The sequence below is a fragment of the Gavialis gangeticus genome, unplaced genomic scaffold, assembly GCF_001723915.1.
Source record: "Gavialis gangeticus isolate Ggan-Ray unplaced genomic scaffold, GavGan_comp1, whole genome shotgun sequence".
Lineage (NCBI taxonomy): Eukaryota > Metazoa > Chordata > Crocodylia > Gavialidae > Gavialis > Gavialis gangeticus.
In genome coordinates, this window is record NW_017729011.1 from 22,907,735 (window position 1) to 22,921,816 (window position 14,082).

Below are 14,082 nucleotides of genomic sequence, written 5' to 3' on the forward strand. Positions count from 1 at the left end.
GTAATGGTCTCATTATTCTCTCTCCCATTTAGGAGGGTGGCGGCTGCTGCACACTGTATGGAGGTCTTTGTCAAGTGTCTCTAAATGAGCTTTGTCCTGGGAGATTACAATTAATTTAAAATCTAAATGACTCCTTCCATTGGGCAATTATGCTGTTTGTGTGCCCCAGCCCTGCCTGCGCTCTGCCTCATGTGGCCTGCTCACACTGGCTCCAGGGGAACACCACTAACAAAAAACAAAAAAACCCAGCAAATCTTATCTACGTTACACCTCTTCCCAACATTTACCAGAGCTATACTCTTAAGTAAGAGACACTGGAAGAGGAGTCATGTCTTTCGCACAGTGGTAATTTTAGAGTTTCATCAAGCATTAAGAAAGCAATGACCATTTTGCTCAGAAAACATATTACATGCAACATCTACCTGGCAACGTATGCTCTAAATCAGAGAATTTAGTTTTCAGAATAAAGTACCATTCTGAAAATAATTTTAAACTTGAGGCACGCTAGAAAGAACAACAGTTGTGTAAGAATTAGGAAAACACTTAAATTGCCAATATGTGGTTGAAAGCCTCTATAACCTCATAACCAACTAGATCTGGATCAGATCAAAAATCCATCCACTCTTCATACCGCATCTCAAATAAGAAGCATAAAATACCAATTCTGAACATGCAAGGAAACTTTTAGACAGACACTGAATAAGGTAAGACTTCTTAACCCCATCTGCTGATGACAGTCATACAGCCTGAAGCATGACAATTTATTGCATTTAAAAAAGATTCAGCTTTAGGGATAATATATATATGAACAGATGTAAGGTTTTGGCTTCAAATTTATAAGAAGTTTTAAGGAGTTAAACAAGCTATATTGTCTCATCAGGAGTTTGACCACACAGAAGAGACTGCTTGGCTCTGCCTTTCTTATTAAAATGTTGTTTGCAATGGACACTGTTCAAGGCTTCCAGCTGTCACTTAGCAAGAGCACTCAATTTATAGCCAGCAACCACTCGAAGGAGCACCCCAAGCACATCTCAGGGATATTTAGTTGCTCTTCTAGCTGAAGTTTTGCAATTCTTACAAATATGCTATTTACTAGAAGTAAGCTTCCCAGACAGCCGGAAGAAGCTCCAGAAAAGCCAGACTCCATTACCACTGAAGTAAGTTGTACTAGCAGCATCCGCTCAAGTACTGCTTCGGTTAATCATACCATGTTGCTAACATGGCATAAAGGGGCACTGCAGTAAAGCCAGTTACTATACCTGTTAAAGCAAGGATCATGCTGAAAAGCAGCCATGATTCAAGGTCAGCTATGAAAAACTGATGTTTTCAGCCAGTAAAATGGTGCCTTAGATTTTTGGTAGGAAAGGAGAATGCAACTTATTACTAATGGTGTGTTTAAATTACCACCTATCCTCAAAGCTGCCAGAATACAAAAGAGCTCAGTGTGCTAGAAATAACAGCAATGCAGGTGTGGGAGTGTAAAAGTTTAAGCTTTACCCACAAACTCCACCTAGCCTTGATGTTTGCTCTATGTTTCTTAGAGCTATCATGTAGTGTCCTCTTATCCACTTCCATACATGCAGCAAGGAATGGATAAAAAAGGAATATCTTGGTCTCGATTTCTTGACAGGAAGTCATGCAGGTAACCTGACAGGTACCAGGCAGCTCAACAATGACTGCAGATATACAAATGAACCAATGGGCCAAACAGCAACTCCAAAGAGGAGGCTGCAGTCACAAACACTGAATAACCGAGATCCACGTTCATGCAGAGTCGAAGCATATGCACTGGAAAAGAGCTTTAAAAACCAGGAAGGCAAGGGAATAGAAACAAGGCAGGCACCAAGGCTCTGAATGAAGATACTCACATTTCTTTTCTGTGAATTGATGAAGCAAGCAGGATTTTCCTACACCCATGTCCCCTGTTACAGAAAACACAGTTACTGTGCTGGTAAGTGGTTTCAGAAGCTACATTTTCTTCAATTTAAGAACACTTAAAATTTGCCAGACAAGTGGTTTGTTCAGCCCTGCTATGCTATTCCCAGACAACAGGCAATGTTCCACCCCATTAGTGTCCTTCAAGCATCAGTGTTTTCCCTACTACTTCATTCACAGGCAAGAAAGAATACAACCAAAAAAAATAAAAGTTTCACACAGGATTACTGTTACTACTAAAACTTTAAGAGCCAAGCCTTCAAGGAGGACACCAACTTCAGCACCCCAATAAACCACAAAGCCCCATACATCCAGTACAGGGGACACAGGACTACTGCAAAAAAACAAAACAAAACAAAAACAAAACAACCCTTGAGATTTGAGTGCTTAGGGCAAAGCTCAAGTGTCCTGACCCAGCACATGCCACACCTCCCTCTACCAGCTGCTCCCACTGGCTATGCACCCTATCCCTACAACTGTTCTGCTCATATAATTACCTGAAGGCCATGTCTGCTGGACCCAAAATGCCCGAACTTCAAACGCTGGCACAAACCCAAGAATCAATATTCCCATACACCCACCACTCAGCCCCTGTGCTGCTTTTGCAGCACCCAGGGAGCAAGAGGGAAGTATTCCCCTAACAGTGGTGCTGCTGTGGCACTCTTGCATGTACTTTTGCAGGCCTTTGTTTGCACTGCTGGATGCCTTTTTGCCTGCTCAACGGTGGGAGAAATTTGTTTTAATGGTACAATGCTTGAAACAGCAAAGAATTAAAAGGCATATTGGAAGTTTAATCCATCTGCACCCACCTTCTACTCAAAAACTGTAAGCTGTGTAGTGTACCAGTACCTGGGTGTGACATGTATTATAGCAACACTGAAGCACAAGTGCCTTTTACTAGGAAGCTATTAAAAACCCTTTCTCCAATTTCCACACACACTTCCAGTCCCGCTAACAGAGTCCAACAGGTCAGTGAAACAAGCAGTACAAAACATTTGTTATAGTAGCACCATCTCCATACTCCAAGCATTCTTTGGAGCAGGGGCAGGCAACGTTTTTTTGGCCAGAGTGTCAAAAAAAAACCATGTCTACCTTGGAAGGCACCGGACTGCCGACACGCTGGAGCCCGGAGCAGCTGGGGCCCACAGAGCCTAGTCTGCTTGCAGCCCCCTAGCTGCCTGCTGTGAGCAGCCTGGACTCCATGGCTAGCAGCAGCTGCTTAGAGCCCCAGGCTGACGGTGGTATGTTGAGCAAAATGGCTTTGCGTGCCATGCTTGGCATGTGTGCCAGGGGTTGTTGACCCCTGTTCTGGAGGTTTCTATTGCACAGATTCAGAAATTAGTTTTTAAAAGTGTAACTGTCTGTTACAAATTTGAAGACTTGTTCTTACAAAGGCTTGCCATTTTACAGAGGTGGGTTCTTTTTAAGTGTAGTATGCAAAGTCATCCCTGGCCACCCAGGTAAAGTCTGCACTGATTTCCTATCAAACCTACACAGAGGTCAAGCTAGAGCCAAGGACGGTGGCCTAGATGCTCAATTCTCATCTAAAGAGAGTTTGGTAGAGGGAAAGGTGTACCTCCTGCCCTGCCCATAGGCTGACAGTCTGCAATACCAAGTTACAGCAACCCCAGACATTGCTCTGACTTCAAGTCTAGGTGACTCTGTTGAAGATGCCAGGAGGAAGCAGGAAGCTGAGACAAGCCTGGCTCCTCTCAGGCTCTCTTCGCTGAACTGGGGTTAAAAAGGCAGTCAAAAAGAGCTAATGACCTGACATATTGCAACAAAATGTAACAAAGAGAAACAACCTCACCCTGCTCAGAGAATGGGTATCTGCACTCTTAGTTCAAAAGCACATGCATGGTCGGTCCTCTCCAAAAGCACCTCTCAGTACTCAGTTAGCTTAAGTGCAAAAACCATGTTGGTTTGCTGCTCTTTTTCAGAGAGCAACTAGCATGCCCAAAGAGTAGCTAAAGGATTCAACTGTGACCATCTGCTTTGTTTTCACAGTTGTGGTATATTCTTTGGAGAGTGAATATTTCTGCAAGCCTATTTGTTTTCCCATATCCAAAGAAGGTTAACTATGCTATGTTTAACAAGCAGCAGAAAACCAAGTCTACAAAGATGCAAGTGCTTGGAAACGAAGTCAGAATTTTGGAGGATAAATCAAATGCAATTTAAACTACTCAAGGGAAGTAACGCTCAGAAGGCAAAAAGGTAGGCATATTTCAGTAAATAATTCATGTTTACCACAGTAAAAGTATTCACCAATGGATTTTTGTGGAGCTGGAAAGATAAGGAAGGACAAGACTGCATTTCTTTTCATGCTGAGATGTACAAAGTGAGCTTTGTATATGAATACATATTTAACTGAAAGTTATCAAGGCCACAGGTACTGACCAGTAGTTTAAATATACTTAAAGTGTCTACAGGCAAGCTTCCATGTAAGTTTGGGCTTTTTCTGTTTTTTGGGTTGGGGGCAGTATTTTTTTTTGTGATCACAAGCATCTTGCAAGTCTATACTTACCAATAATGATGTACTTAAAGATGTAGGAGTAGTTGTAAGGTGCAGTTGCCATTGTGGCACTGAAAAAAGCAAAAACAAAAAGAATATTAGCAATGAGAACTAGTTACTAAGTAAGGTCTTAGATTAATTCCTTCCCTTCAAAGGATTTCGAACAAGTATACGTTCTCCTACAGCTGCCCTTTCATTCACAACTGAGAACTTCTCTTGCATTTCCATGCAATCAACAGCTCGAGTTCTGCAGAAGTGCTAACTACTTAGACACCAGCAGCAACTTCTGGCACTTGTTTGTACACTTACAGATGTTCACAGTTTGAACAGGAGAAAGTAAGAGTGAAATGTCCTTTTTTTTTTTCATTAAAAAACAAAAACCTCCTAAAAGTCATTAACTCTTATTTTTTTGGTATCTAAAGCAAGTATTTTCTAGAGAAAAATTATTACCACATGCTATTAAGCCATAAGTATACCAACTGTTTGGTTATGACAGTTTAGTCCATTTTTGAAGTGGTTTCACACACAGCAACAGATTCACAGAGTCTGGTTTTTAAGTCACCTAGATCACTCAAGTTCTCCAGAGGAAAGATACTTCACATCTTGTCCGTTAAGCGAGAAGTCTAGACTAATCTTAAGTGCCCAAGCGTTTGAGACCAGAGCCATAAGTCAGATGTTCAGGAAATTGGTCAACATTCCTGTGGCTTTAATCAGCATGGTAGAGTTGTTTGGTAGAGCTCTGGTTTGCAGCAGCAAGATAAAGTTCCATCATTAGATGTTACAAATTAGCTCTGGCCCCTGTAAAATCACAAGTTTCAGAGAGAGCCCAACAGTCAAATCAAGACTTCTCCTCTGGTGCTAAAAACTAGTGATGGGACTTTCTTTCCTCCTCCCAAGACGCACAAGGTGATGTGAAAAGACAAAACCTCTCTTGCTGCTGTCAAATAGGAAGTGAAGTATGGATTTCATAACAAACTGCCTCTTCAAACAAGGATACAACACTAGTGGTTAAAGCAGCGACCAGTGTTCAACTTCTTGTACAAATAGCTGAAGACCTTCAAAACTTACAGTACCAGCTGTTGAATGTGCATCAATATAAAACCAAAATATTTACAAATACAGCTTGCATTCAGGGCAGATGAATGTTTGCAGCCCAAGTACAATAAGGGAATTCCACGTCAACAGTTTTGTCAAAGTGAACGTACCCAGATTTGAACAGTGTCCCAGCCCAGTTTTATAACATACTGGAAAGCTACTGAAGCATGTCCCAGTGACAGCGTTCCAACCTCTCAGTACCATTCAGAACATCTTTTCTCCCATTCTAACTACACAGAAATTAAAACTTGACAACCGCCTGATTTTGTGGCAGGACTGTCAATGAAGAATCATACTACAGTTCACTAAATAGGGCAGGGGGTCAGACTCAATGATCTACTAAAGTCCCTTCCAACCCTAAGCATCTATGAAATAGGAGCGACTAACACGCTAGAATAGGCAGGTTATTCTGTTGCTTTATGCTATCACATGCTTTATGATATTAAAGTTTTAAATCAATTACCTGACCTCTGCACCCAAAGCAATTCCATACTATGAATTAGGCAAGTGTTTTAGGTGGTGTGATGGCAAAGGATGAGACTGAGACTTGATTTCCCGTCTAGTCTGAAACACTCAATTTCCCTTCAGAATGAGTACTAATTAAATAAAAACTGAACTTTCAAAAGAGACTCGCATAAAGTCCCAATTCCAGCATTAGTTGCAAGAAAAATTCAGCCTATTTGTTTTTGACCCTCACAGCTGTGGAAAACAGCTAATGGCTCAGAAGAATCCACATCATGAGATTGAAAAATTGTGAACAGCTCAGCTGGCGACTGTGAAGTAGGAGACCTGCCCACCCCTATGTAACGGGCATCCTGCAAAGACAGCTCCTTAATGTTTAAGGGCCCCAAAGAGTGGCCTCCCCCCTACCTTTCATCATACTTGGACTATATTAAGAAAACCTTCAGAGACCTGACACAAGTAAAGAGACTAGAAAAATTTGATGATATGCATGGACATGATTATTACGCTACATACCATGTCTTATTAACTAGAGGAACACTTTAAAATTTGGTTGCAAGTGCAAAAAAAAAAGTTTCCCTTACCTTTATTAATTTTCTATTAATGACGACTCCCACAACTCACTGTTTTTTCCTGCAAATTTCTCCCACCCTGAATGAAGTTATCTACCATCATTTACAGGTCACTTTGGTTTCAGATTCAGTGCTGCAATTCTGGGATTACCAACATGGCTAGAAAATGTTAAAATCAGAAAGCAAACAAAAATATAAGAAAAGTAGGGAGATCTCTCTATCTATGTGGCTACGTACTTGTCTTATATTTTTGTTTTCACAAGAAACTCAGTATGGAACTAAATTCATTACGTTTTAAGTGCAAGTTAGCTAGATGAGAATGAAAAGAAAGATCAAGCTGTCATTACAGTTAGACTACTATGCTATAAGCCTGTCCCCTTCCAGTTCTTGTTATTAGTCCAAGAGGATGACCAAAAACTTATGGGGTACATTTCTGTAATAATAAAGTCACCATCACCTCCACCACCACACGACAAGGCAGGAAGTACTGGTACTGTACTTAGTCTAAAGTGCGATTCATAAATGCCTAAATACCTATTAACCCAGTATGCTACAGTAACTGCCTGACAACTATGCAGTCTCTACGAATTTGAGCACAGTACACTAAATATATGCAATTTAGCTTCTTGAGATAAAGGGTGCCACAGAGAACGTACAAAGCAATTTTTGTATTAGACCCAACACCTTAAGTGAGGGTCAAATCTAAAGAGATGTTCTTGCTATTTTAAGTAAGGAACATAAAATTATTCTAACTGAAGAACTAAATTTTATGTGACTAGATGTGGTGATGCTGACTTGTTGTACACATCTCGCATCTCCTATTTATGTAGCTCTCAAAGTGGTAAGCGACTAAAATTGGCAAAGGTACTCAGGCCGACGAAATACCCAAGACATTAAGATTTAGTTAGGAGCTCATAAATTAGATGCAAGCAACACAACCTGTTGAAGCTGGTCTTACACTAGCTTTTGCTTTAAAAAGACTACATTTTAATGCATTTACAGTTTAGAACAGTGACTCTCAACTAGGGTGCCACAAAATCTTTTTAAGGCTGCTGCACAAGATCTTCACTGTTGGTGTGCAAACACATACACAGGATTCACAAGATAAACCCACATTTAAAATAGGAATCCATAGTATCAAAAGCATTCTGTTGTAGAGCCATTGTGATCTTTCTGCAATTTGTCTCAAGAAAATTGCTCAATAATTTTCCCATAGTCAAAAAGCAAGCGACAGCTAAGAGCTGGTATTTTGAGGGGTGCCTATAGTCTAAAGAGGTTGAAAACCACTGGTTTAGTACTTTTAAAATATGCAATTCCAACTTGTCATTATTAGTCCTCTCAATGCAAGTGTAAAGTCTGAGGCTGGCAACTTGGGTCACACAATGATTCCACTACTACTTTTGCCCTTCCTCTATGGACACAGATTTTACTAGCTCAGATGTTATAGGTAGAGCCACATCTTTTCTATACCAGGCATTAGGACAGGCTGCCATGTGCTACCACACTTAATTCTGGGGTATGCCAGGAGTGGCCAACCTGTGGCACATGTGCCAAAAGCAACAGAAGCAGCCTGTGGCATGCAGATCAGGGAGGGGCAGCGGCAGAAAACAGGACAGGTGGCTGAAAACAGAGCAGCAAATTGGGCAGGAGGCAGAGTAGCTGATCAGGCAGGGGAAGGGGATTGGAGTGGCCCTCAGGGAAGATATGGAGCTAATCTGTAGTATGCCTGCCAAAAAAGGTTGGCCACCACTGGTCTAAGCAAAGCCTCAGGCATCTACCTTCACGATTTTGGGGAATATTTTGGGCACTTTGAAGATTTCTCCAATCAAATTATTCTTCTATCTGAATGTAGTTTTGAGTGAGACAGTGTAGACTGTTACCCAGAGATATAGCATTAACCTTTGCAACCGGCCAGAGAAGTTTGCTTTACCTTTTGACGGTCTTCTCTGAATCCCTGGTAGGGAAGCTGGCATTTCTTTATCCCACCATAGGTAGTTTTGTCCAATGGGCTCCTACATGCATCAGGATGGGGCTAGGTGTAGCTGGTCCTGCCTTGGTACAGAAGGACGGACTAGATCTCTAAAAGCCTAGACCCCTAGCCAGAAGTCATTACAGTTCCTAGGTCCTCTTCTCTTTCTGCTATGTTCAGTGAGATGCAGTGACTAGACAGGGTCCTATTAAAGATTCAAATACATTGGCATTTTTCTGTAATGGAAAAAAAAAAGTTGGTCCCCCACCACACCGTTTTTCTCCCCTTTATCTCTCTCTTTTTTTGACCTCCTCTGTGCATGGCAATATATGGTTCATTTCCAGAGCAATTAGCTTAGAACATCAACATATGATTACACCAGAAAGAGCAGTGCTAACTAAAATACCTGCACTATTTATTCTGAAGCCATATTAAAATAATCTCTTTTTATGAAGGTACAAATCCTTCATTTTTATCCACCCTCCAAAAAGACCCAGATGTTAATACTGCCCAACTTACATATTCCTAGTTCTTTAGCAATTTAAGACAATGAAATGGGAAGGAAGCAAAATGGATTTTCTATATTGGTTAAAGAAAGTTTTTTAAAAATGTGAGTTTGATACTGCAGAGCCAGTCTTCAAATTTTTCTAAATACTCAGGGGTTAGGAGAATACAGGGCCTTGTGAACATCTTTGTAACATAGATATAATGCTCAAAATTTAAGCAATAAGTTATAATATTAAAGCAATTTTGTTATGAACAAACTTGTTTTGTGGAACGAGAAAAGAAAAATCTTCCCTAATGGTTCAAATTAGATAAAGTTTGCTTACAAATAAGTATGAGCTGGGTAACCTTTATTTTGGTGAAACATCTACTTACACATTCAGTGGATCAGGACACTAGCTTTCAATGTTTCACTAGAGTAATTAAATACTCTAACCATAGAAGTATTTAAAACAAATCAACTTAACAGCTTAAAAAAGTTTACAGGTACACAAACTGTCAAACTTAACCATGATTTTATATCCGTTTTGAGTGCAAGCGATTAAATTTACTTCACCTATTAGCCAACATTATTTTAGTTTCTTAATTTGGTAATGTTGTTGTTTGTTTGTTTTACATCAACATTTCTACTGCTTTAGTATCCAAAAAAGCCTTAAATCGGGTCATGATTTCACTGCAGAGATGTGGAAGGATGGGTACTGCTTCCAATTGCTCAAATTAAAGACATACCAGGTAAACTAGAGGATATGTGGGAAAAGGCAGACAGAAGTGCGTGTGTGTGTGTGGGGGGGGGATACTTTACACACTAATGAGTAAGCTGACAAATTTGCTGGAGCAGACATCTCACAACTCTACATACAATAGAACAGGTCAAGCTAAAATACAGATCTCTTGTGCTTAGCGTAAATAGTGATAACTTCATACCAATTGCCTACCTATTGCCACACTGTTTACCCATGCCCACACCCACTACCTTGCAATAAGATCTGGGAACACAGCTTCTACATACCTATTCAGGGTTTTCAGTCCAGCTATAATTCTGTCCTCAACCTTAGTTCTTTGGAGAACACTGGACTCAGAAACCCTATGTGAACACAACTCAGCATAATCCAATACTTGCTTCTTCCTGAAAGCAGAATTGGAGGACTGTCTACCACTTCATGTATCTGTTGTCAATATGCAAGCAGAGGAACACAAGAACAGGGAAATAAGCAACTGCAACCCTTGCTCACCTAGCTGGCATCCTTATTCAGTTTTAACTGGCAAACTCCTCCTGGGCTCTAGCTCTAAATTTAAGTTGTATTGTGCATATCCCCTCCCTTTGACACAGCAGCTATGTTACAAATTAGCCTGCAGCATGGTGGCAGACAGAAATCCTCTCATTTCCAGCCTAGGTAGAATTACAACCAATTTTTAGCATTTGTTCTTGTATGAGCATTGCCTTTCACCTGCCCTGAAGGGCTACGCATGATGCACCCCTGCCCCAGACATCTTATTAAGGCTTAAAAACTTGTTCCAGAGAACACCTAGTGCCTCTAGCAGTCTTCAAATTGATAGGTCCTACTCTGTTTCACACGTAACACAGTACCATTAGGTCACAGAGTGGACAATGGAACTAAAAGTGATATGCAGTTAAAATAGTTTATGCTCTTAAACGATGCAAATGGAATATCTATCAACCCAGGACCAGCAAAATGTTATGCAGTTATCCAATAGACACACAAACGGAGTATACTGTACACTTCAGCCCTCATGACCATCCACTTCCTGTGGAATTTCTCCCTACCCCGTTCTGTATTAAATAATGCCTCCCAACTTTGAGTTATCAGCCAACTCAGTCAGTACAGTCCTGTGGTGTGCATTAAGGTCACTAATGAAGTTATTAAACAAGATCAATCCCAACCATCAATCTTGGAAGAACATCATTAGTAATCCCCCTCCATACCTCTCAGAATTGAAGGGAGAAGTACTGGTCCATCTGTTGTCATGTCTCCTTCAATCGCGTCCTTGCACACCTTACCATACTTCCACTAAGCCCATCTTCTCTGGCCTAAGCAGTTTCTCATGTGGGACTAAACACTAAACGCTCTACTGAAATATCTGATAGTTAGGATCCTTTACAAAATTTGTGCACATGCATACATATCTGGCAAGATTTGTGCCCTTCATCCCAAAACACTTCTTAAACACAGGCACAGCACTTGCTTCGCTTGAGTGGTACCATCCAGAAGTAGACAGGATTGTTGAAAGTGCCCTCCCTGGACCTGCTGTGCCATGTGCCCATTCTTCCCTAATTCTGGGATGGAAATTAATGCAGTCAAATAGTGAAGAAGTGATAAGCTCAGAAGTTTGCTTCTACCTATATTGTGGTAATTTCCATAACCTCATTCCCACTGCCAATTACATCTCTGGCCCCCCTTGGTCACCTTTTTCTCTACAGAAAAGACTAATTTATTCAACATTATGGTCATGCCTTGATTATCTCTTACTTCCAGCCTTGATTCTTCTTTTCCTGTTCTATCTGCATGGCTGAAGACTCCATTTTTTTTTTTTTATTAACTTATACAGGATCTAACTCAGTTTCACTTTTGGCAAGTAATGTTATCCCATCCCAGTACATTTTGACTACTTCACAGAGTTCTCTGCTGATTAGGCAAGGCTCAAAATTTAAGTCCACAAGCTCCTCAAGCCACCTGACTTCACCAGTTACCTTCTTTAGATACCCAACTTTCCCCTTTCAATATAAATAATCTTTTTCTTCTGTCCTTTCATTTAACTCTACCAACTCACTATCAACCCAGGGTTATTTTCCTGGAGCTCTCATGTATAATGTATACTGTTTCCCCAAGCCAAGTCAGAAACACTTTTACTTGTTTCTTGGTTTACTTACCATTTTGCTAAGACATTCAGCCAGCCATGGCATTCAACACTAACCAAGCCCCAAGAATATCTTTACACAGGCAACTAACCTTTGGCAGTCACATCATCTCTACCATATCCAAATCCAGTTTGAATCTAGGTCAGACTCATCACTAGACCAGCAGCATCTTCTATAAAGTGATTTTGGCCCAAGATGGTCTTACCCTTGTTACCTTTTAATTTCCTTATGGTTGGCAGGTAACATTAGCATACATCCATGTCACCTTGATTGCTATCTAATCTGGGCAACATACGCTCCCTTCAGTACTTGTGCCCCAGTCATTACCCTTCCATTATGTTTCTGTTATCCCTTTAACTATATGGGTTTCACAACCTGCACCAGTCATTCAAGTTCCTCCATTTTGCTGCCCAAGCTCCTTGTATGAGGTATAAATATTGAATTGGTTTCTTATTGACCACACCCATTTCCCTGGCCAGGTCAGGTACACTCCAGTCATCTATGGTTTTGCCCACATCATAACCATTTCTGCTGGCTGCCTATGCTGCTGCCTTCTGACATTCTTTTATCTAACGTACCCGATTTTCCTCTTCCTCTGTACTAAAACCAGGGAGCAAATTAAACTAGGAATTGAAAACAGAAGTTGGGACAGATTTGTTTCAAGCTCTAGTAGCAGAGGGAAGTTTCTTAATAGATGCTCTGCTGAATATGACTCTCATATCACAGCTTCTCTTATACAAGCCATGGGTTTGTTAAGTATGGCACAGCTGTATACAACTCTCCAAAAAAAACAAAAAAACCTGTTACTAAAATACAGGTCACCAGCTTGGTATGACTCTTGATCAAGATGGGGGGAAAAAAATGCATGCTCTTCACTGCAAGATGTGGCAAGAGAGACAGGAGCAGTGCTAATGACATGCATCTGGATACACAAGAGCTGGCAAATAAATATGTGGGAGCTAAAAAACTCAATACCTTCCCCATTTAACAGAGTATTTTTCACAACTGTTTTCTAATCCAGGATCAGAGTTTTTAAGTACTTCGTTTCCCAAATTTTGAGATGCCCCATAAGAGACAGGAGTTACTTGCTGCAGCTCAGATTTTTGCAGCGTCCCTCTGTCAGAAAAGGTACAGTTTCTTTTAACCCATATTCATTCAGCCACACTTTGAAATGGTAACACTTGCAGCACTGGTATTTTTACCTATGGTTGTATCACGTTGGGCACAGAGCTCCAATTTAAAAATTCATATATGTACATATATACACACACATATTACACACACATGCATATTTAGTGTTATCGCAGTTTAAATGCCTACACAGAACAGCATGAGCACAGAGATGCGTTAGTTCTCAAGCCTTCAGTGGTCCTTTCACCAAGCAACTTAGTTTGCGTCCCAGAGATTTATGCCTATTATAGAACCCATTTACAGGTAACCCCCCCCCATAAGAGACATCTGCACACTCAGTATATTTTTTGAGAGCGTTAACATGCGTGCCGCAGCATCCTGGGGAATCCCTTGGGGCTGGACCATCTCAATGGGGGCAGGTGACAGGACAAGGATCAATGGGCTCAAGTTGCAGCCAGGGAAGTCGACGCTGGATATCAGGAAAAACTCCTCTCGCTAGGAGAGCAGTGGAACAGGTGACCCAGGGAGGTGCTGGAGACTCCATCCTCGGAGGGTTCAAGACGCGGGTAGGCGAGGCTTTGCCCGGGATGCTGTAGCTGGGGCGGCGGCTGGGCTGAAGCAGCGCTTCTCCACATGTCCGGCCCAGGACCCGTTTACAAACATCCCGGGAGCAGAGAGCAGCCCCTCGGCCCCGCCGCTGCCCCCATCTCCTCCCTCTGCCAAGGCTGGTCCGCGTTTACCACGCGCGAGGCCCGTCCGCCCACGGCCGGGCCGGGCCGGACCCTCCGAGCCCTGTAGCCCGCGGCTGTCCACACGGCCCCTCACTGCCGAGCCTGCAAAGCCCTGGAGGGGGGGCCGTGCAGTGCGGTGCGGTGCGGTGCGGTGCAGCAGAGGCCTAGGCGGGGGGGCGCTGCAGCAGCGGGCAGGGCGGACGCCGCAGGGCCCGGCGGTACCTGTGCGTGGGGGGGCAGTGCGACGCGGCTCCGGCTCCGGCTCCGGCTCCGGCTCGGGCGGGGGGCGGCGG

At 42.1% G+C, this 14,082-nt stretch overlaps 1 protein-coding gene across 1 annotated transcript in view; it reads right to left on the reverse strand.

The window, feature by feature from the left end:
• Positions 1–14,047, reverse strand: part of RAB14 (RAB14, member RAS oncogene family) — a 27,315-nt gene extending 13,268 nt beyond the window's left edge. The window contains exons 1-3 of the mRNA XM_019510844.1: positions 14,012–14,047; positions 4,460–4,518; positions 1,869–1,922 (exon numbers count right to left, since the gene is read on the reverse strand). Coding sequence (XP_019366389.1) covers positions 1,869–1,922; positions 4,460–4,511 — 106 coding nt within the window. The 5' untranslated portion in view covers positions 4,512–4,518; positions 14,012–14,047. The remainder of the gene's footprint in view (positions 1–1,868; positions 1,923–4,459; positions 4,519–14,011) is intronic.
• Between the last annotated feature and the right edge of the window lie 35 nt (positions 14,048–14,082).